At 45.0% G+C, this 21,824-nt stretch overlaps 1 protein-coding gene across 3 annotated transcripts in view; it reads right to left on the reverse strand.

Annotated features, from left to right (window-relative positions):
* RBMS1 (RNA binding motif single stranded interacting protein 1) overlaps positions 1-21,824 on the reverse strand; it is a 137,018-nt gene that overhangs the window by 73,808 nt on the left and 41,386 nt on the right. Inside the window, exon 1 of one of the 3 annotated variants that reach the window (XM_015869078.2) lies at positions 12,762-13,087. The exons of the other annotated variants lie outside the window; for them this stretch is intronic. Coding sequence (XP_015724564.1) covers positions 12,762-12,824 — 63 coding nt within the window. The 5' untranslated portion in view covers positions 12,825-13,087. Of the gene's footprint in view, positions 1-12,761; positions 13,088-21,824 lie in introns of those variants that run through there. 3 annotated transcript variants of the gene reach the window in all.

Here is a 21,824-nt window from a genome sequence, read left to right on the forward strand (position 1 = left end):
ACCCGGGTTGGAAGGGACCTCAAGGATCATGTAGTTCCAACCCCCCTGCCTAGCAGGGCCACCAAACATACACATTTACTAGATCAGGTTGCCCAGGGCCCCGTCCAACCTGGTCTTGAACACCTCCAAGGACGGGGCATCCACAACCTCACTGGGCAGCCTGTTCCAGGACCTAACCACCCTTCTAGTAAAGAAGATCTTGAATCCTATTAGAGATTATTTGAATGCTGATCACTAAGGCAGCATCACAATCACAAACCACACTTCCTACTTCTGCAGAAGACGTAATTCCAGCCCAGCTCCTGCAGAGGCTGGTGGTGCCATGCCATGAGGTGGTAGCTTCAGAGAGCTGCTTGCCTCAGAAGGGATGATGATGTCTGCCTCTCACAAGGCTATAAGCAGCTCTCTGCTACATTCTAGCAGTTTTTATTTGAAACCGAGTTTGGAAGCTCTGAACACACCACACGCCAAATCTGCAGTCAAGACAAAGTGTTCATAGGTAACTACAAACTGACTGTTTTTTATATGACCATTCAAAGAAAAATAAATAAATAAATAAATGCACATAGTTTTAGATTAGCAGTATTACTTCAAGGATATTTGCATTCTTTTCATCTACTTCTTCACACTCCTTTAAGGATCTGGGTTCACAATGAAGGTAACCCACAGCACCAAATTCCCTGGGTCAAACACATCCCTTCCCTAACAGCATTCTTCCATTAACAAAACTCTGACCCTGCAACAAAACGCAATAGCACGGTTCTGAGCCAGCCCACTTTGGGTCAGAGGAACACAGAGGCAGAATGAGGCTGGGGGTATAAATAACTCTGCCTGGGGCTGCCAGTGAGAGATCCACTGAGCATCACACGGCTGCACCCTTATTAGTGGCTGGTGCCATTAATTACTTGCTGGGGTCAAATGCCTACAAAACTTCACATCTAACTCTTGGGGTCAACTTATGCCATAGAGAATGGTAACTTATGTCAGTTCCTATTAAAACCATTCAGACTAAAGACAGTTCTGAGCAGTTAGCTGGTTCTGTTGTTAAAAGCTATCTCGGGCAGCTTGCATAGTCCCATGGCCATGAGAAGTTGACTTGAGAAGTCTCTAAAGCACAAAGTTGCTGAACACTGATTAAAAATGATCTGGGGCTGAGCTCTTTTGAACTTTCAGCCAGAAAATAAAAAGAAAAGCATGACACATTTTGTTAAATATATTAGGGAATCTAACCAACTAATGCACCCAATCCTCTTTGTGCAAAGTTGTTTAAGAAAATGTTAAGTGCTTCCCTAAACTAAAGTGATTAAGGGTTTAGAGATGGGGAGGAGTCCTCCTGTACATGGAAGCAACTCACAACAACACTGAACACACCAGATCAGGGGACATTATGAAACAAAGACAGGAGCTGGCTAAGCCTAGCAGAATCCAGCACGCAGTCTGATTTTATAACTAGTAGGCTCCTTCTCTTTGCAAATAAGGAAGCCCAGATTCCTTCAGCAGGATGACAGACCTGAAGCTGCAAAGGAAAGCAGGACTTGAACCGAATATTCACCCTTAAAAATTGGGGTGAGATTTCCATATGTGAGTAAGTTCTGGTGGAGCTCCCCAGCATATTCCTATCCACACCTGTGGGATCACTCATCCTTACTGACCTCTTAGCCTGCAGCCATGGTCAGACTATAAGTAGGAGAAGCACAGATGGCCAAAATTTTTCATTGCTGATGGGTGTTTTAAGCAAAAGAAAAAGTCAGTTTTTGTTGCTTGTGAAGTAGAAGCTGAACTTTCTGAGAGAAGTAGGATTTACAGCCAGAGACAAGGAAAAAGGCAGTAGAGAAAGGAGTGCTGAAGGGGGTGTCACAGCTTTGGGCAGGCATGGATCCCATTGAGCGGCAGCTGAGGGAGGGACCACAAATTGCAATGCACTTCAAGGAACAGCTCACGGCTGAAAGCAGCAGCTCTGCCCTCACCGGGAAAAGGAAAAAAAGGGAAGTTCAGAATCCTTCTTTCACCATCAGCGTTGACTCATGGAAGTGGTAACAATACAGCATCAGACAGTCAAACAATCAGAAATGAAACCAGCTTCAGTTTTACACACAAACCACAGCAAATACATTTGGTACCCACGTCTGTAACTAAACCTTACAAGTACAGCAACAAGCAGCGTGCACAAGCTCATCTGCTAAACCTTGGGTGAAATCCTGCCTGTGTAACCACACGTGGCAAAGCTGCTCTGGCTTTAGGGTTAGATTTAACTTACAAGTTTATGTGAAACAACTGAGTTAGTTGTTATCATTCCTTACAGGAAGATGTTTTCAGAGATGGTTATCACTCATTGGATCCAATACTTGAAAACTGCCATAAATTTTTTTCTTTAACGACAATCTCCTCCAAAATCTTTGTGCATACTCATCCAAAAAACCTTTTGCTGGTTTTATTATTTCCTGTTCTTCTTGAAATTTGGAATTCTTATTGGAATAACACAAACAGAAGAGGCTTGCTCTAACTTCCTTCCAAGGTACTCATCAAATTTCTCTTGTGTTTTCCTTTCTAATTTGAAACTTCTTTCTTGTTTTGAACTAAATGATAAACACATATATATGTGTATATATATGTGTGTGTATATATATATATATATATATATATGTATGTATATATATGCACACATCTATACACACATACTGTTAACTCCAGTAACTCATGACCAGCTTTCAGTTCTAAGGGAAGAGTGGTTTAAAGTGGTTAACAAATTTCATTCAGACACCTGAAGCTCAAGCAATACAGCACGGAGTTAAAATTAAAATATCAGCTACTTCATAGCTCATGACAGTTAATGGTTCCATCACAAAATTTAGCATGCAAGTTAAATTACAAATGTTTAGCAACTGTATGCTGAACAAACACAGGATAGTGTTCTTTGCTGTGAGTTAAGTTAACGAAAGCAACACTCCAGATAGCTGTCGGGTGAATGTCTGCCTGCATAATGAATCACTCAGACACTGCAGATTGTTGTTAATTCTGAAATGAAAATTAGGAGAATTAGCTAACACCTAGGAAGACTTCCAGATGTACTGCTAATACAACACTAAATACATAAGGAATTCCACAGCCAAGATTGAGTGGTCCTGGCAGCACAGATAATAGTATAGCTCAAACATACAAACAATTACAGCTCCAACTGCAGAAGTGAAGCAGGCAGTGCCTCCAGCACTCAACAGCACATTTAGATGCACGTGCGCTGTGTATGAGCCCAGCTGGCAAAAACAACTGCAGCACCTGTGTGCAGCAGCCCCAGTTGCTGGAAGGTGCTGTTTCACTTGAACAATGTCTGGTGCTGTAGAAACAGATGATGAACACTTAGACGTCAAACACAAGTCAGAAATAAACTATGCCATTTGGGCACAGAGCCTATCCATCCACTCTGTCATTGTGCTCTAGCCCTCAGCACAAGAATTCAGCAGAGAAACCTTGTCTCTGAACACATCTAAAAACTGCAGATAAAAGAAAATACTCCAAATTAATAATCAATGTTCAAATACTGTAACAAAAGGGTATCTCAAGGCTAACAGCAAACGTTCTAAGAAAATTAATCACTCACCTCTACTTCTTGCACAAATACCATTCTGAACAAATGCTTTCAGGTTTGTTCTACACAGTGGGCAACTTCAATAAATTCTATTTTGAATCAGAATATTCAGCTCCTGCCTATGTGGCTTAGCAATCTTTGCAACTGTTGGATGTTTAATGCTAATGATCTTGTAAGCTATTACTAGCTTGCCACACCAGTCCTAGTAATAAGTTGGAGTGTGCCTTACATTCACTAGAAGAAAAAACTGAAATATTTGAGAATAAGTGATTCAGAATTAAAATGGGACAACAGAATTAGAATGGGAAGCCTCCCTAAGGAGGGAAAAATATTAAGTTTATTTAGCAGGAGAGATAAGGCCACAGAACTGCTACAACTACCTATGTTAAAAAACATGCAAAATCTAGAACAGGAGAGTTGTTCCTGTTCTGAGCAACAGTAGCAACAGTTTAATATCTGGATTGTGCCCTACTGCACACTAAACTTCTGCTTAGAAAGGAAGCCAACTACTAAGCGAAAAACAATATCTTCTTCTTAAAACTAGAACTCTATGCAGTTCTACCAGTCTAATTCCTTGCTAAAATGAATTCTGTCATTGTTATTAATCTGGAACATTAATAGGAGTATTCACATGAACATTCACGTAGACTGTGAAGTAACTACTCACACAGCAAATGATGAGAGGAATTTGAGCATTAAGTTTTACAATTATGAGTAATCTGCTTTATCTTGAGCTTTGGAAGACTGACTTAAAACCAAATGAGGTTCAACAAGCCAAGTGCTGGGTGTTGCATGGGATCTGAGCAATCCCAGATACATGCACAGACTGTGAGAAGAACTCATTGAGAGCAGCCCTGCGGAGAAGGACTTGAGGGTCCTGATGGATGAAAAGCTGGGACTGACAGTGACTGACACTGCCTGAAAGTGATAGGACAAGAAAGAAGTGATTTAAACTAAGAGAGGGGGGATTTAGGTTAGAAGTTAAGAAGAAATTCTTTGCTGAGAGGTTACTGAGACCCTCACACCAGAGAAGCTGCAGATATCCCATCCCTGGAGGTGCCCAAGGCCAGGATGGATGGATGACAACCAGGCCACAGCAGGGGTTGGGACTGAATGATCTTAAAGGTCCCTTCCAATTTAAGCCATACTGTGACTCTATGATCATTCTATGATGAAAAGTACATCTGGATATATGTATGATAGAGTGTGTTATATATATGGATATATATTTTATATTAAGCTTTTTAGCCCCAGTTACAGTAATAACTGACCTGCTTTAACATCTTACTACATTTCTGAACAAGATCTATGGGAAGCAGAAAAACCACCGTTACCAAACAGCTTTTGAAGAGTCAAACCAACATGGTTTATCTAAGATTACCTAAAACATCTTTGACAAGACAATGAAATTGGAACTTATGTCAGTACCTTAACGTCTGTACTGTCCCCGGATAACCTTTATAGTTGTGGTTGATCTTGCACTTTTATCATCACCAAGACAGTGACTGAGTACAGAACTTTAGGAAAGAAAAAATGTGGAGCAGGAAAGCTAGCACTGGGGATTCTGTAATCTTGGAAGCAGCTCACTGGGGAACAGTCACACACACAAAAAAGCACCTTTTGATTGAAGGATGAAAATCACAAGCTAATTCGATCAATTTGTATATTGGAATACAAAGCCATATGTTAATAATACTGAAACAACAGTTGTAAGTGGAACGTTTGACATTTAGGGGTTTGACCCTTCCAACCTATCCATTGTATGATTCTATAAACCCAAAAGAAAAAAGATATCAAGAGCTTCAGAGCCAGGAACTCCCATCAGCTGACCCGAAGATGTAAGGAATGGTTACATGAAAAGCCAAAGTGCCTTCTCTAATGACTAAGCCAGTTTTCAGCTGCACTTGATAGACCTGAGAACAGTACGCTGGCAATGTGACAAAATTTGGTCCAAGAGTTAACCTGATTTTGTCACCATAGCAATTTAAAAAAAAAAATCAACATAATGCTGAAATAATTCAGCATAATAACTCCTTAACTATTTCCATCTTGTATCGTGCTTCTTGAGACTGCAGAGCATCATTAGTAGGAGTGGAAGAGGCTCCCAAGGCATTAGAAAATCACTACATTTTTCTGTTAGTGCCACAGTATGCCTTGAAGTTCACCAGAACTTTCAATGAACAGAAAGTCTACATAATGAATTACATCCTGATATTTTTCACCATAAAAAATAACTCAAGCTTTTAAGCGTACTCCACAGCTTCTCAGTACCATAGAATACTGCTGTTGTTTTCCTTTTAAAAATTCCCCAGTTCTGAAATATTTACACACAAGCATTCACACTGGAAGCACTGCTGCCCTAATACTCCAAAGAATTACTTATCATCTATCTTTTTGTTTAAGCTAAATATTATAGAAATGTTTTTGAAATAATCTGGTTTAGGTAAGCATTTCTCATAAGTAGCGCCCAGAGTGGAATGCTGAAAAAAGGCCGAAAATTGTCACTGTTTCAAAGGTTAGAAGCTAAGCAGTTCTATTAAATACTTAACTCAAATGTTTTTTCCCAAATTACACAGAAGTATTTTTAAATAAGCCTAAGTACTACTGTAATGGGGATCATGTAAGCCAAGTAGAGTGGATGGAATAATATTAAAGCAATTTAAATACCATTTGATTCCATTGACTGTCAGTCTAATACTGACCCTGGATACACCAACCATTCATCTCAGGTTTCTCATGAGAAGAACTCAAAGGTCTTCTGATTCTCTGTCTCAATAAGCACTTATTCACATCTGCAGCCTCACCACAGTCAGTGGCACCACTGGGTAAGTAAACAGGTGATGGCACAAGAGTCTTCAAACTCAGACGCACATTTTCAGACCTCTTCTTGAACTCATCTGAAACACAGACCACTACACACTTCAAAGGACCTCAGCCTGCTGGTGGTTGCTTCTACAAGGACAGAAATGTGCACAACTCTTTGCCCAGCTCTGCCAAAGCCTGCATTTATTTGGTGAGGGAGCTGCCCTCCCGGACTCACACAAGGTGTTCCTGGCCACCAACAGGAACCAAGAGAAAATTCCTCTTATGAAACAGCACAAAGCACAATTAGCAAATTATGCATAGAGGTAGGAGAAAGAAAAACATCACTCCAAGACTTGAAATTCATCCACCACAGCATGAAAGCCCAACCTCCTTTGCTACACACCAGATGTCCCCTTAGAACAGACCAGAAGTGTGCTCAAAGCCGTGGGGCAGCCCTGCACCTGGCTGTGCCCCAGGGACACCAGCACTGCCCAAGCAGAAACAAAACCACCCAGGTCTAGTGAGACATCTAAATAACCCTTTACTGAGTTAAAAGACCAAAATAATCCTCTACCCCTTAACCTCAAAATGAGTTTCAAGAACATAGAGAGTCTTAAATCAGAGACTGCTCTGAAAGCAACCTGAGTGACTGGGGCTGCACAATAACTACACTGGTGCTGGGAAGACTGGCAGTCGTCTGCTGCAGTAATATGTACAAGGTAAAGGAAACTCCCCTGCTCTGGACTACAGTGTTTCTCTTTCTTTCTCTTCACCAAGTAAGAATCATCCACTTTTTGTCTGGAGGTTTGTAAATGTGGACTTATACTTGATTTTACCCTCATTTGCCTCTGTGTTTTGAGTAATTTCAGATTACTACATTGGCAAGCATTAACTGATATGGTTCCTGTAGGCTAGACAAGCCTTACAACAGGACTGAACCACCAAGGAGGAGTCGAGCACAGGAACATCACTTCAGAGTTTTAGACATATGATCCCTGCAACTACCCCCCAAACTCCTATCCAGGAGTTGCACTCCATAGGGACACTAAAAATGAAAGAGCCACACAGATCTCAGATACCTGAAAGGATTGAAGTCTAACACCGCTCTGCTGTAGTACACAGATGACAAAATATATGAGCTGTAGTTAACCTGCAGAGTCACATTTCCATTTTCTTGAAGCAAAGAACCATACCGTAGAGGAGACTCGGATAAAAATAAAAACAAAATAATACAAGATAATAAAAAGAAAGAAATCTCCTTATCTAAATGGAGAAAATGATAAACTGCTCAGAATAGCATATGAAGGGGTCTTTAAAGGAAAGAACCACTGTCAAGGAAAAGAATGAATGATAAAGTTCTGTATATTTCCTTGCTGATGCGAAATGCTTCATTCCACAAACAGGGAGATGTCAGGTGAGACTAAGCCTGATGCTCACCTTGCACAGCACTCTCTGTTGCTTTTCAATCAAGCAACTGAGGGAAATCAGGCCCAAATTGGGTGGCACAGAACAAAGCATCATTTGTTCCCACCGCAGACTTCACAAAGTTCTGCACTTCTATAAGTTCTACCCAAACACCCACTCTATTCGACACATCTTTCTGAAGCAGATCGCTTTACACAAATAAGGCACAGATCAGCAATTCCCTAAACTAGTATTGTTAAGCGAATGGCACTGCTTTTATGAGGATGCATGAACAAAAAGGTATTTTTATCAATATTGTATGTTTGTAATTACTAGCACTGATCTTGCAATGTATTATGCTACAACACAAATTCAGAAAAAAAATAAACTTCTGGGACACTGGAACTGCACTTCCCTTTTAAAGAGCTTATCATATTCCAAAACATTTGCTAGATGTTTTTAAACCCACGCATCCCAGTGCATGGGTATAAAGCTTTGCAGTTAAAATCAATTTACACAAACAGTAATGAACACCATTAAATTCAAACTAGCACAAACCTTGAGCCTCTTTGTACCTGAGTAAAACAATCTCTCCCCAGCACACAATTACTTCAACTGCAGTTTAAAGCCATTGTGTGTCAGCACACAGCTGCAGCTCCTCTGGTGTAACTGCAGTCTCTGGAGGAAGGCAGAGCCAAACCCCTGCTAATCACAGCAACCAGCCCCTGTAGCACATGATTATTTTTTGTGGTGTATCTGTTTTGTTAAGTTGCTGGGGTAGAAGGCTTGTGCTTATCTAGCACGTGGTTCTCCCCCACGGTTCTCCCCGGTTTGTAACTCATCCCTTCCCTTTCCTGTTGCATCAGGAAGCTGCAAATGCAGTGGCTGCAGTGGGGCTGCTGTAATTACCACAATGCGCTGCCATTCTGAAACGTATGCAAAATAAGTAACAATTACTTAAACAAGGCTCGTGGAGGCATTCAAATGTGGTTCTGTTGGCTTTCTAGAAACCTTCTGACCGAAGTGCTCCAGCCAAGACCAAAACATGCCCATGTGCCTCATCAATAGGCTGACAGCTTTATTTGCCTTCACGCTGTCCCCTAAGTGAGATCTTTTAGAAATAATCTGATGTAGAAACAGAGAAAACAGCCTATAAGAAGCCGGGAATAGAGCTGGGAGGGAAGAGGTTTAAAAGTTCGTGTTCTTTACCGACTTCTTTTGTTACACTCCATCTCACTGAACAAACAAACATCAGTTTCAATGAAAGCTTCAGAGATGGAAATAACACTGACTCAAACGGCTATCGTTTCTTGTTAGTTACCTGATAAAAACAAAAGCACGTCGAACCACCATTATTATCAACTCAACTGCAGCGCTGTGCTGATGTTTTAAGAGCAATCTCCAGCTCTTGGGAAAGGCTTTTCCCCTCCCTTCCTTCCTCTCTCCGCCCCGCCAGTAATCCCAGTTTAAAGGACCGAACCCTTCTGAAATGTGGCAACACAAGCAGTTTGGGTGGTTTTTTTTTTTGTTTTTAAACAGTTGGAAGTTTCAGGGAAAAAGAAAGAAAAGAAAAAGAAAAAGAAAAAGAAAAAGAAAAAGAAAAAGAAAAAGAGCAGATGGTCGGGGCTCAGCCTTCCATTTTCCCTTCCACGTGAAGCTTAATGACAAACACACAAACTTTAAACTTCCCAACAGATAAAAACGTACTATTTACCCTGTTAGAAATCCTAAACAAAAACTTTAAGTTGCCAAATACAGATAAGACAAACGTATCGCTTTTCATCATCTGTACCATCTCGCCTGACAAGATAAGGTGCTTCCTTTTATTTCTTTCATTCACGTTTGCCTTACAAGAATAGAAAATCAGTGTTAAATTCCTCACGTGCAGCTACGCCCAGTTAATCTGCTTGAAAGCAGCAAACTATGTAAAATCTACTTCCATCGGCAAGATAAATAGGACGCCCAACACAAGGCAACAGCAGCATGGTTAGCAGGCAGCCCACAGCCTGCTCTGTGGCCCCTCAGGAGCCCCGCTGCACGGCACCTCTGTAAGGCGGTTGCTGGATGCAAGGAGCAGATGGCAGGAGAAAGCCTCGCTTTCCCATTTATGATAATTTTACAGTGCGTGGAAATATTAACTTGGGAGCAGCGCCTCCTGATTTCCATGGGAATCCAAGGGCAGGAGCAGGCCGCAGCCAGGGAGCCCGGCACAGCTCGGACACCAGGCACTGCAGTGCTTCCTTTGCCGTGCGGATGCACACGTGTGCATTCTTTGCATAACTCGCGTAACCTTGTGAGCAGAGCTATTAGATTACCCCTACCTTGTTCAGAGAGGATGCATAGCCACCAGCACCGTGATAGGCCGTTACTGCAGGTACTGCATGGGCTTTGGGCTTTAAGGAGGTCTGAATCTGCACTTCAAGGAAATCATCAGATGAGCTGCTACTCATTTCTACCATGGCTAATTAACACCACCAGCCTAGCAGGAGTTTGATTATACAAGTTGAGAGAGCACAGTTTGGTATTCTTACTCTAAAGCTCAGAAAAAGATCAGGCACCACCTCATTGCATCTGACCCGAAACCAAGGATGCTGACTGGCTCCTGTGTGCCTGAGTTACACTGCAACAGATCCAGCAGATAATGAGCACAGCAGCATCAGCACTGATGTGTTTACAAAACAAAATAGAGTTCTGTGGAAACAAACAGAGCATGGGCAACACTCCGGACCTACTGTAGCTCACCAGAAGTTCGCCAGTATGTTAAAAGAAGGCAGAATTTCCCATTACAATGTCTTAAAACAAAATGAGAGCTTTACAGTGCATTTAACCAGCAAAGATCTCACCTTTTCAACACAATATCCAGTACTAAGCTACCTGAATATGCTATGAGCTCTTTAGAACATAACAGGAAAACACTAAAAACGAGGTTGCTTTTCCACCACTCTGATACCATTCATGCTGCAATACAAATAACGAGACACAAGCTGCTCAAAACATTTCGGTTTCATTTTTAAATTACCTATTTCTCCCCAGTTCCCATAGTTGGGGCTGCCACACAGCTTCTCCTCTCAGCTGCTTTTCCTGCACTAACAGAATCCAGTCTCTTAGACTAAAATACGATTATAATTCAATTGTCCAAATACTGGTTATGCAGAGACACAAAGACTTAATCTGGACTATTTCTAATTACCGGGAAAGGCTGAAAATTAGGTTCATAACGCTGCTCAGCATTGTATGGCAGCAGCTCGCCCCTGCAGGTGAAGTCTGAGTGAAAGGGAGATCAGAAAGTCAATCTTTATACGACCTCGGTCTCCATGAATGAAGTTAATGGGAGCTTTCCAGGGACTTAAACGGAGAAAGGCGCAGGCCCGGCTCCTTGTGTAGGAAGTGTTTGACTGGAGAATGGCTACACGCTAACAAAAGAAACCTTTGGTTCCCGGGGTCTTAAGACCACATAATACCCCCGCATTCATTTCTTTCTCTGCCTATTGAAAGAAAAAAAGAAAAAAAAAGGCTCTGTTTGTTTTTCCGATTCAGGCAGCCCTTTCAGCTCGTTGAATCCAAGGAGGGCACTGAGCAGAACGGAGCTGCGCTTATCAGCGCTCTGCAGCACGGCGGGCAGCCAGCGGCCCCGCGGCCGCGCCCCGGCCCTGCACGGAGCGGCCCCGGGGGGGCATCGGCGGAACTGCCTTCATGTCCAAAGTATGTCGAAGGGCCGGGCGAGACCGTCCGCGTGGGTGTAGCCGGGGCATTTATTGAAAACAAACCAAAACCAGCGCACACAATGAGCGTGTTTTATTACGCATGGACTTGAACGCTTCAAGCACGAGATACAGAGATAACTCCGCACGCTGCTAGCAGCATCGGCAGGGTGCCGCTGAGATAACATCCACGCGATTCTTATCGAAAAGCTATTTCTCCAAAACGAGGGAGGAAGAGAAAAGAAATCACGATTTTTGGAAGCTGCCCTTCAACTCCAGGTGTGCCCAGTAGCCCAACTTTCGCTCCGCCCAGCCTGCAGCACTAAGCTGGCAGCTCGCCGTGCGTGTCCACGGCGGCGGTGCCACCGCGACCCACGGCCGAGGGATCCCCGCAGGCTGCGGGTGCGCTCCGAGCCCGGCCGCTCTCAGCCAGCACGGGCCGGGAGGTGCCTCCACCTGGCAGCGTGAGCCCTGCCGGCAGTGACCTCTCCTCCATTCACCCCTTGGAACGTAACTACAGAGCTTTAAAACGAAGTGCTTTAAAAATACCGAAGATTCAATGAGAAATTGGTTTCTTGTTAACATTAGGATCTCAACAACAACGTATCAGGGCGCAAAAACCACCACCACCACAGCAACAAAAAGTTAAAAACGCAGCTGAAGAGCCACTGGCCCAGCAAGGCTGCACTTCGGCTGTTTTATCTCCAGCTGCTAAACAAGCAACTAACAGAACGCTTCTCTCAGTACAGCTCGATAGATTCGAGAGCCCCGAGCTTATCGTGACGCTCTGTCTGCCCAGAAAATGTCACAGGATTTCCCTTGTGTACTTCAAGGGAGAGAGAAGGGGGAAGCCTGCCTGCTCTGGCGGCTCTCTCGAGCGGCTGCATGAGAGCAGCGGCGGCGCCTGAACCTTTTGGGCATTTCACGCGAAGCCAGAAATCACCCAGCCCCAAGTTTCTCTTTACATCCCGGGTTGCGACACGGAGCAGGGCTTTTGTCACTTGTTGCCGAGCCCAGAGGGGCCCGGAGCCGCCCGGCCCGACCGCTAAGGTCACCCGGCAGAGGCCTCAGCTCGGGGCTCGGCACTCGGCAAGGTCACGGCACAGTTCGGAAGGGACTTAGGGGGGGGCTGGAGGTGGGGTTATTTCTGCAAAGCCCAGCTCTGCAGCAGCGAGAGTCACCAACCCCTCCCAGCGGAGAAAGAAAATAAAATAAATACTGTTTTTAAAAAGCGGATGAGGGGTGCCACGAAGCCCCGCCGCCCTTACCTGCTTCCTATAGGGCGTCCGGCTGCCGCCCGCCGCGCTGCTGTTGCTGCTGGGGAAGATCATCGCCCCGCCTGATCCCCGGCCGCCCCTCGGGATGGGGAGCAACTTTGGCGGCCGCCGGGCTGCGGCGCGGCGGGGCTGCAGGGCGCTCCCCGCCTCCGTGCCTTCTCTCCGGCTGCGGCTGCCTCTCGTTCTCCCCGGCCCCCCGCCCCGCTCGGCTCCGCTCGGCACCGACCCTACCCCGCCGCGGCCGCCCAGCCTGCCATCAACGGGCGCTCATTGACCGCCGGCGGCTTCCCCGGCCCGGCCGATCCCACCTCCCGCCGGCCTCAACCACCGCCCAGAAGGAGGGAACGAGCGAGCCCAACCGCAGCGGGGAAGCGCGGAGCGGACGAGGCGCCCGCCCCCTCCCCCGCGGTTGCGCGGGCGCTGGCGGCGACGCGGGTCCGGGGCCGAGGAGCGAAGCGGGGTGCGGTCCCCGGGCGGTGCGGGGCGGCGGGCGCGGTGGGGAGCGGTGCCCCCGCGGAGCGCAATGGTTGCGCCTGGGGGGCGCGGCGGGACCGCGGCGGAATGCAACTTGCGCCCGGCCCCGCGTGCCGCGCATTCCGCCGCGGACCCGCGGAGAGGTGAGAGCGGCTCAGCCCCGGCTTTGACCTCCAGGACGGTCCCCGCGCCCCCAGCCCGGGCTCTCCCAGCTGCTGTTCTAGGGGGAAATAAATACAACTAATGGACCTTTACCCCCCATCTCTCTCCTTTCTCTCCCCTCCTCCCCCTCCCACCGTCGAAGTGCCCGGGCTTCCCAGGGGTGGGAGGGAGCTCAGGGTCCGCATAACTCCGCGGTTGCTGTAGGGAGACCAGATTGCTCCTAGCGCAGTAAAAACAGGAATATGTAACTCAAAAGTTTTGCTTTGTTGGAGACAGGAATGCAGCTGGGGGAACATCCGGTCACAGCCCTTGTGGAGGCTCCAGCAGAAGTAGAGGAACTCTGATTTCTTCCCAGAATCCAGGCCCAGGAAGCTGTGCAGTTATGAGGCAAAGAGTGGGAGGCTGAAAGAAAGAGCCGTGCTGGGAGGAGGAATTGCTGGGCTCACCCCTGTCCTCCCGCCCTGCTCACATCAGTGCTGCAGTGCAGCCCTGCAGCAGCTCACAGCTGTGGGCCCATCGGGCCCTGAGCCCTGGCCGCTGCCAGCAGCACTGCTCAGACAGCACCGCCCAGCGCATTCTGGTTCTTCTTCCTCTTTCTAATAGAGATGTGGCCCCAATCTCACACTCACACAAATTACAAAGGGAAACAGCTGAGAAAAACCAAAGACTTATCAGGTGCTACTCACGTAACTCAGCTTCTATTTACAAACACCATAACCTGCAACTAGAAACAATCACCAAATAGTTTGGCATCCTACTGTATTGCCACTACTGCAGCGTGCAAAGCGCTGCCCCTTGGCAGAATGACATTCTGCATATCTTTCCTTTTTTTCCCTCTTTCGCGTCCTAAAATGGATCTCTTTCAGCTCAGCCTCGGCTCCTCTATATGGCTGAGGGCTGCCAGCACCGGGCCGAACAGGCAGCAGCCCCATAATGTAACCCGGCAGTGGCTGCTGCTGGAACGGCCGCTGGGGCACGTCTGCATGGAGAGCACTGTGCTGGCGCCGCCTGCCCGCCCCACACTGCGAGCACACAGCTCTGGGGCTCCCAGTGCTGCCAGACGGTGGCACAGAGGCTGGGGTGAGGGTAAAGCCACAGCCTCTCTGATTGAGGTGCAGCTTCATGCACACTGTACAGCAGCATTCGTTGGCATGGCTGCTGAGGAAGGCACCCGCTGGGCAATTGATTCTGGGTGAAACCTTTTTTTTTTTTTCTTTTTCCTTTTTTTTTTCCCCCCCTCTGATCAGATTAGTTTTCCTCCAGATCATTTCCTTTGTCTGGTCAGCACGTGGCTGTGCTGCAGCTTGTGCTGGTACAATGGAGGGGGTAGCATGGGAGCACAGACAGGCAGGGATGAGAGGGTGGGTATGGCTGCTTGTTCTGGTAGCAACAGCAGATTAGATGGGCTTAATCTGCTCGTGTACCTGCAGCTTAGTTTGACAGAAATGTAGCTGTGTGCTCATATCTGCCCTGGGTGTAGCACAGGAGGTGATCCATGCACCTCTCTTACCTGTTACAGGCCATGGTCACAGATGGCACAGTCGTGCTCAGAGCAGAAATGTTGCCTTACAGCAGTATGAGCAGTAAACTTCTGCTCCAAGCTGTACTCCCAAATGAGAGATAAGAACCATATTTTTTCCACACAAAGAGGGAACAAAGCTTCAATGTGCTGCACCTATACCAGGACTTTGTTGGCTGGAGAAGCTGGAACGACCACACCTCCTCCTCCCAGGGAAAAAAAAAACCTCTACAACATGCCAGTCATCCCCTGCTTCCTCCCCTCTCTTCCTGTCCCGCAGCTCAGGCCAGCAGAAGGGATGCACACGCTGTGCTGTGCAAAAGAGCTCAAGGACATCTCAAAGCAGCAGCTGAGATGCCGCCTTCCTGCCTGGTCCTGCCTGGCTCAGCTCTGCCCGGCCACCACCCCGTCACCAGTGTCTCACTGCCCATGATGCCCATGCAGCTCCCCTCTGCTGGGCTCAGTATCTGGCACATTCTCTTTGGCCACCACTGCTGTCTTTTCTAATGTACCATAAAAACACACATGGCAAATATAATCCTATAAACATCTACTGGAACACCATTAAATTATGCTTATATATTTTTGTTATAGGAAAATGCATGATAGAGTTTTACAGGACCAAACCCTTGGTGTCCTATCCTAAGCACTAATCTACCTATCAACATTTTCTATTTGTTTTCCAAGGCTCGAGTAACCTGACTCCACTTTTGTCTTAAAAGTGGTAACAGCTGCCTTCCGGTACCTACACCGAGGTCATCAAGACAGAGCCAGGCCCCGTACAGCATGGCTGGAAGGAAGGGGGACTGCAGACATCAGCTGAAGGCTGCCTCTGCCAAGAAGGAAAGAAGGGTGATTGTTGGAGGCAACTCCCTTCTGACAGGAGCAGACCCATAGGGAAGTGTGTTGCCTCTCCAGGCCAGGGTCTGATTTGACCCTCTGATCTTTACCCCTTACTGATAGTTCAGGCTGGCAGTGATGAAGTCGCTGAGAGAAGCTTGAGGGCTATCAAAAGGGACTTCAGAGGGGAAATGGATCCTAGCCCAGAAGCTAGCAGAGCTCACTGACAGGCTTATAAACAAGATATGAAGGAGGAAGGAGATAAAATGAGGCTTGCTAGAGATGAGCCTGGGGGAACAATGCCAGGATGGGGCTGAGGCAAGGGAATAAGTTGAAGTGCATCTACACCAGTGCATGCAGCACGGGCAATGAACAGGAGGAGCTGGAAGCTACTGTGCAGCAGGCAAACTGTGACTTAGTTGCCATTATGGAAACATGGTGGGATTGCTCCCACAACTGGAGTGCTGCAATGGATGGCTATAAGCTCTTCAGAAAGGACAGGCAAGGAAGGAGAGCTGGTAGCATGGCTGTCTATGCCGAGAGAGTTTTGGTGTTGTTGAGGTCAGGGCTGGAAACAAGAAGGTTGGCTCTCTATGGATAAGGATCAGAGGGAGGGCCAACAAGGCTGACATCCTGGTGAGGGTCTGTTACAGACTGCCTAACCAGGATGAAGAGACAGATGAGGTGTTTTACAAGCAGCTGGCACAGTTGCCAGCCCTTGTTCTCATGGGGGACTTCAACTTCCCTGATATGTGCTGGAAATACAACACAGTGCAGAAGAAGCAGTCGAGGAAGTTCCCAGTGTGTGGGAGCCTACCAGGGGAGGTGCCCCACTAGACCTGCTGTTCACAGAGAAGGACTGGTGGGAGATGTGGAGGCTGGGAGCTGTCTTGGGCAGAGTGACCATGAAATGGTAGAGTTCTTGATTCTTGGTGAAGTCAGGAGAGAGGCAGCAAAACTGCTACCTTGGACTTCTGGAGGGCAGACTTCAAACTGTTCAGGACACTGATAGGGAGGGTCCCTTGGGAGTCTGTCCTGAAGGGTAAACGGGTCCAGAAAGGCTGGATGCTCCTCAAAAAGTCTTAAAGGTGCAGGAGCAGGCTGTCCTTCAGTGCCGTTAAGATGAGCTGGAGGGGAAGAAGACTGGCATGGCTGGGTAGGGAATTTTTGTTGACATTTCTTTGTAAATTCCTGTGTTAGAGATTAAGTGGATAAGGCTCTAGATAATTCCCTGCACTTTTCAGATGCACAGATACCTATTCCAGATACTGGTAAATAGTTCCCCTACTGATTTTCTGGGGCGCAAGCACACCTTGTTTGCAAAGAATACTCAGTTTTACTCACATAGCAGTTCCACCATTGCAACAGCCCTGCAGGTTGGCAGGCATCTGGTTGGTTAGTTCCGAAGGAGCAACTCTTTTTACTCCTAAAGGAAAGGTGACCAAAAGACTAGGAATATCTGTGTCAATTGTCTATACAAATTATGTTCAGAACTTCTCTAAATAACCCAGGGTTGCTTATTTAGAAACAGGGACTACTTGCTGAGCAGAATTGGTGCATTTTGGAGCTAAAAATGTTGTGATTAGTTGTTCTTTTGTACATTCAGTCTGGAAATATAGGTTTGCAGACTGGGTAAATACAGAAAGATTGCTCTGGAAACCTGGATAGAACTAGAAGTCCTCAAGGATCTTTCATGTAACATTTGTCAATCTTAACAAACAGTAGATTGGTAAAACTGACCCACTGCTTTAAAGACAGTTTTACACATTTAAACTGCTACTTCCTCATTTCTCTTCCAAATCAAATCCATGGCTCTCTTTATCTCAAGCTGTCACTGAAGTAGTTAGCTCCCCATGGGGCACTGCCTCTGCAGGATAGATGGTTCCTCAGCCCTGGATCTGCTTTAAAAAGGAAACTTTGTTCTGTTACAAAGCCCTAAATCAAAGTTGGGATGAGATGTCCTGAGCCTCTTCAGAACCCGGCTTCTGCCAGGACCAGCGATGCTGCACCAGGGCCTCCTGAAGCCCCATCAATGGAAGGTGACTGTGGGCACCTGATTTCCCCATGCTGATGGACCTGGATGACCTATAAGCTTTTCAGAACAACCTCCTTCAGTTAAGGACCCACGCTCTCATCACACCTTGTCATATGCAAAAAGATACAAAGGAGGGTGAGCTGGGAGCTGAGCCACAGGAATGTAAAAATACATTCAGATGCCCAGTGAAAGCTGAGGAAATGGTTTTCAGGGCTGAACTTTGAGAGATATTCAGCATTTCCTGAAATGCGTTCATAGTGGTGGATGGGAAAGCTAAGAATTACACAGAAAGAGGTTTTTAATTCTAGCATTAAACTCATCTGTTCAGGGCTGAGAAGAAGAAAGGCATTTATAATGGTCAGAGGGACAAAGGGAAGCTGATTTAGAGATAAATATTCTCCTCACTGTTTTTGATATTAAATATTCCAGGTAAGCAAATAACAACAAAAAAAGTCTGTATCCTCCTAAGTAAGGAAGAAAAGGAAAGGACGGTAGAAACGGGGCATACAAAAGCAATGAACATTCCATATAAAAACTTGAGACACTTTTTTTGGTAGAAAAATAAAATCATTAAGAAGCAATGACTTCTGCAGAAGTGCAAAGAGCGCAGTACTGCACACACAATGACAGGCTGTTGTTTAAGAACACAGTCTTGAAAATAATCACAGCGGTAAATTCAACAATAAGAAAAGAATCTCCATGACAATCAGAACCAAAAGGAGGAGGCAAATAATCTTTCCCAGCTGTACTGTTTCAAATATTAGTAACAAGACACCAAATTACTTATATTCTAGATTAGGATCTAAAATAGCAAATCCTATTTCATCACTGACTATAAAAGACCAGTTCGGAGTCACTATCACAGATTTCTGTGTAAACTCATCATTAGAACCCATCAACTCATCCTCCCTGGGAATCCTCCCACCTAACTCTTTAGTTTTCCCATCACCTCAGTTGTGTGGTTGTGTTTTTGTTGTGTGTTCCTTTTTTTCTTCCTTTTTCTCCCAAACCCAACAGCTCCCTGTGACACAAGGACCCGCCCTCTGCTCCATGTAGTGCTCGCTGAATGCTGCTGCTTTAGCCTCTGGGTTTGTGCCTCCCGTGGCATGCTTAGACTCCTCCTATTCCTTCTAGCTTGCACTTCATTCCTCCCATGCTTCCTTAAACGTTCCTGGAAGGACACTTCATAAATTGTATAATTAAAAGTAATTGTTGTCATGCCTTCAATGATTACTGGTGTTAAGAATATGAACATAGAGAGCAGCAAGATCTATTGTTAATGCTGTGCCAGCATTTTACATTACGGAATGCATTATTTATTCTCTGAAAGCCATGACAAGATGCTACTTTATAGAAATATTTCCACTGTCAAACAAACACCCCCTTCCTAAACATAGATTGTATATTCTGGGAAGCACATGTAGGGAAGAGAATTACTGTAAAGGGCCATTATATAACAGGAAAATATAAGGAAGCTGCTCATAATTGGTAATTAAAACAGGACAAAATCCAATCTTGATCTGTGGAATTAACTAGAATGACTCGAAAAGATCCAAATTCTGCCATTAGATAATGGTGCCAGACACTTGTTTGAAGCTATGAAGCAATAAGAGTCAGTCGCCAGATTTATTACAGAACAAAATAATCAAGTCCGAAATGACAAAGTATATTGTTTTTTTCTCTGTAGGAAGTTGTTCACCATTTCACTTAAAACATGTACCTAGTAAGAACAGCTTTTCGCTTTGAAATACATCTGTAGGGTTTTTTTGATCAGGGGTGGAATAAAATTATGTGACAGCAAGGAACAAAAACAGAACCCTGTCTGCCTGATATTTCCTAGGAAACAATCAGAGACTAAACAGCTGTTTAATTTTTCCATATATTTTACATACTTACATTGTTAATACAAAGATTCACGAATGGCGACGAAAAATACAGAAATAAATCCCTTTTTTTCTAAAACTTAGAATTAGTTTGATTCTAAATTAGAGCTGTATTTGATGGTTTTCCAACAGAAAAGGGGTTTCTTCTATCCAGAACTTGTTCAATTTAGATGTGTGGGAATTTTTTGGATGAAAATGTTCAGGATGTGGGCCAGGCTGGAATGGTTACCTTTTAGCTTTTTATTGGAATCTTAGAAATAAGAAATGAAACAAATTAAAGGTCACCTACAACTAAAATATATTTTAAGATCGTGAACAGTTGGTGACACCAAGAAGATAAATCACCGTGCAGTAGTTAGAGGGGAAGGTCTGACCAAATATCAGCCAGGTATCAATTTTATTCCTTTGTGTGCCACTGTGTTGTTATCTAAGTGCATGGAACATCTTCAGCCGGATTTTCAGTGCTTTGTACTTAGGGAAACAAAAAATAGAACCCTTGTTTGTTCTTTCTACATCTATAAGATGGGACATGTATTTGAATGAAACATGCACTCCAGGCATTACAAGCAGATTTGGTAATAACACAGTGAGAAATGGGTCATCACGGAAAACAGAAAAAGACAGAAAAAGTCACTTCCGATATGATACAAAAAGGGTGGAGTTATTGTCACCAGCACAAAGCCAGCTCCAGGAAAACCTCTGCTGCAGACAGCAGTTGTCTTCTCTATGTGATGAGACAAGCCAGACTGGAGACTGTGTACAGTAGGTGCATGTGTTGACATCTTGGAACAAAAACACAAAACACCTCTCTTTCCAAACAGTGTTGTCGTCCTAAGATGACTCTTCCTGCTATTTTTTTTCTTCCCCTAGGAGGAAGTACCGCTGTATTTATTTGACAAATACTGGTGGTCAAGTGAGGAATTGGCAGCCGCACCTACTGACAAGCGCTGTGCAAATTTTTCCAGCCCTCACACACCTCCCTGTCAATTAACCTCATTTCTGACCTGCAAAAGTCTTTGCCGTGCTCAGAATCCCCTGAGCTCGCTGACAGCACGGCGCTGTCCTGCAGTGTCAGTTCCTATCATCTCACCTGGATATGAGAAACTCATTTCCATGCAGGCTTCAAGGCAGTGTATCCATTTTATCTGTTTTAAAATTATAGCCTTTACCCTGCAAGTTTGCTTTATGATCACGTATAAACAGAAAGACATTCATTTATAATACACAATCTGATTACAGTGACCTAATTTAGAGCAAGAAGGAAAGAAACAAGATCATGTGATAGGAGTTGAGCAAATATTCATCTGAGACTGAATCTTATCTCATTTGCAGTATCTTTACAATAAAAGTATCTACATAAACCTTGATATAATTGTTCCTGAGTACCTGGTGCAGCTCCCATCTCTGACAGGCATTAGGGTTTCAGTCTCCCAGAGAAGCTATAAACTGAGTGGAAGGCTGGACCAGAGGCCCCCAGAGGTCCCTTCCAGCCTCAGCCTGCCTGAAGCTGCTTTCTTTCCCCTAAAACACATGCTCTCCCTCTCTGAGGTTTGCAATTGCAACTCACATTTGCACCAGCTACACAATACCACACAATGCTGAATTAAATGATCAACAGTTATCCTCAGAATAAGAAAACCACATTTTTAAGGAGGCACGTCACTGCCTTCAGAGCCTTGATTTTATTCCAAGGTGCTTTTTGCACAGCAGCCCCCAGGTAAGTTGACTTTTCCCATTTGTGTTCGATGCTTGTAGCATTCACCATTAGCCCCATCATTTCAGTTCCTGTAATTTTAAATTCAGAGATGATCTGAATATTTATGCTCAGTAATCAGTAAATTAATCAAGATGGCTAGGACAATTTATTTCAGGGAGTAATTCACAGAGTTATTTACTAATTGTTCTATACTGAGTGTCATGGGCTGGCAGCAGCACAAATCATAGTGGGAAAATATTTCATTGCATCATAATTAAAGTGTATATTTATTTAGGTAAATAGATTCTTAAAGCTGTTTCCAACACATTCCCTCAAGTTGGATTCAAGCTATCCATCACCATATTTCACAGCCCTGTTTGCCAGCATCGACGGACATAAATCAAAGACATAAAATGAGAGCCTGGCCTGGACAGTGGGAGCTTTA

The sequence above is a fragment of the Coturnix japonica genome, chromosome 7, assembly GCF_001577835.2.
Source record: "Coturnix japonica isolate 7356 chromosome 7, Coturnix japonica 2.1, whole genome shotgun sequence".
Lineage (NCBI taxonomy): Eukaryota > Metazoa > Chordata > Aves > Galliformes > Phasianidae > Coturnix > Coturnix japonica.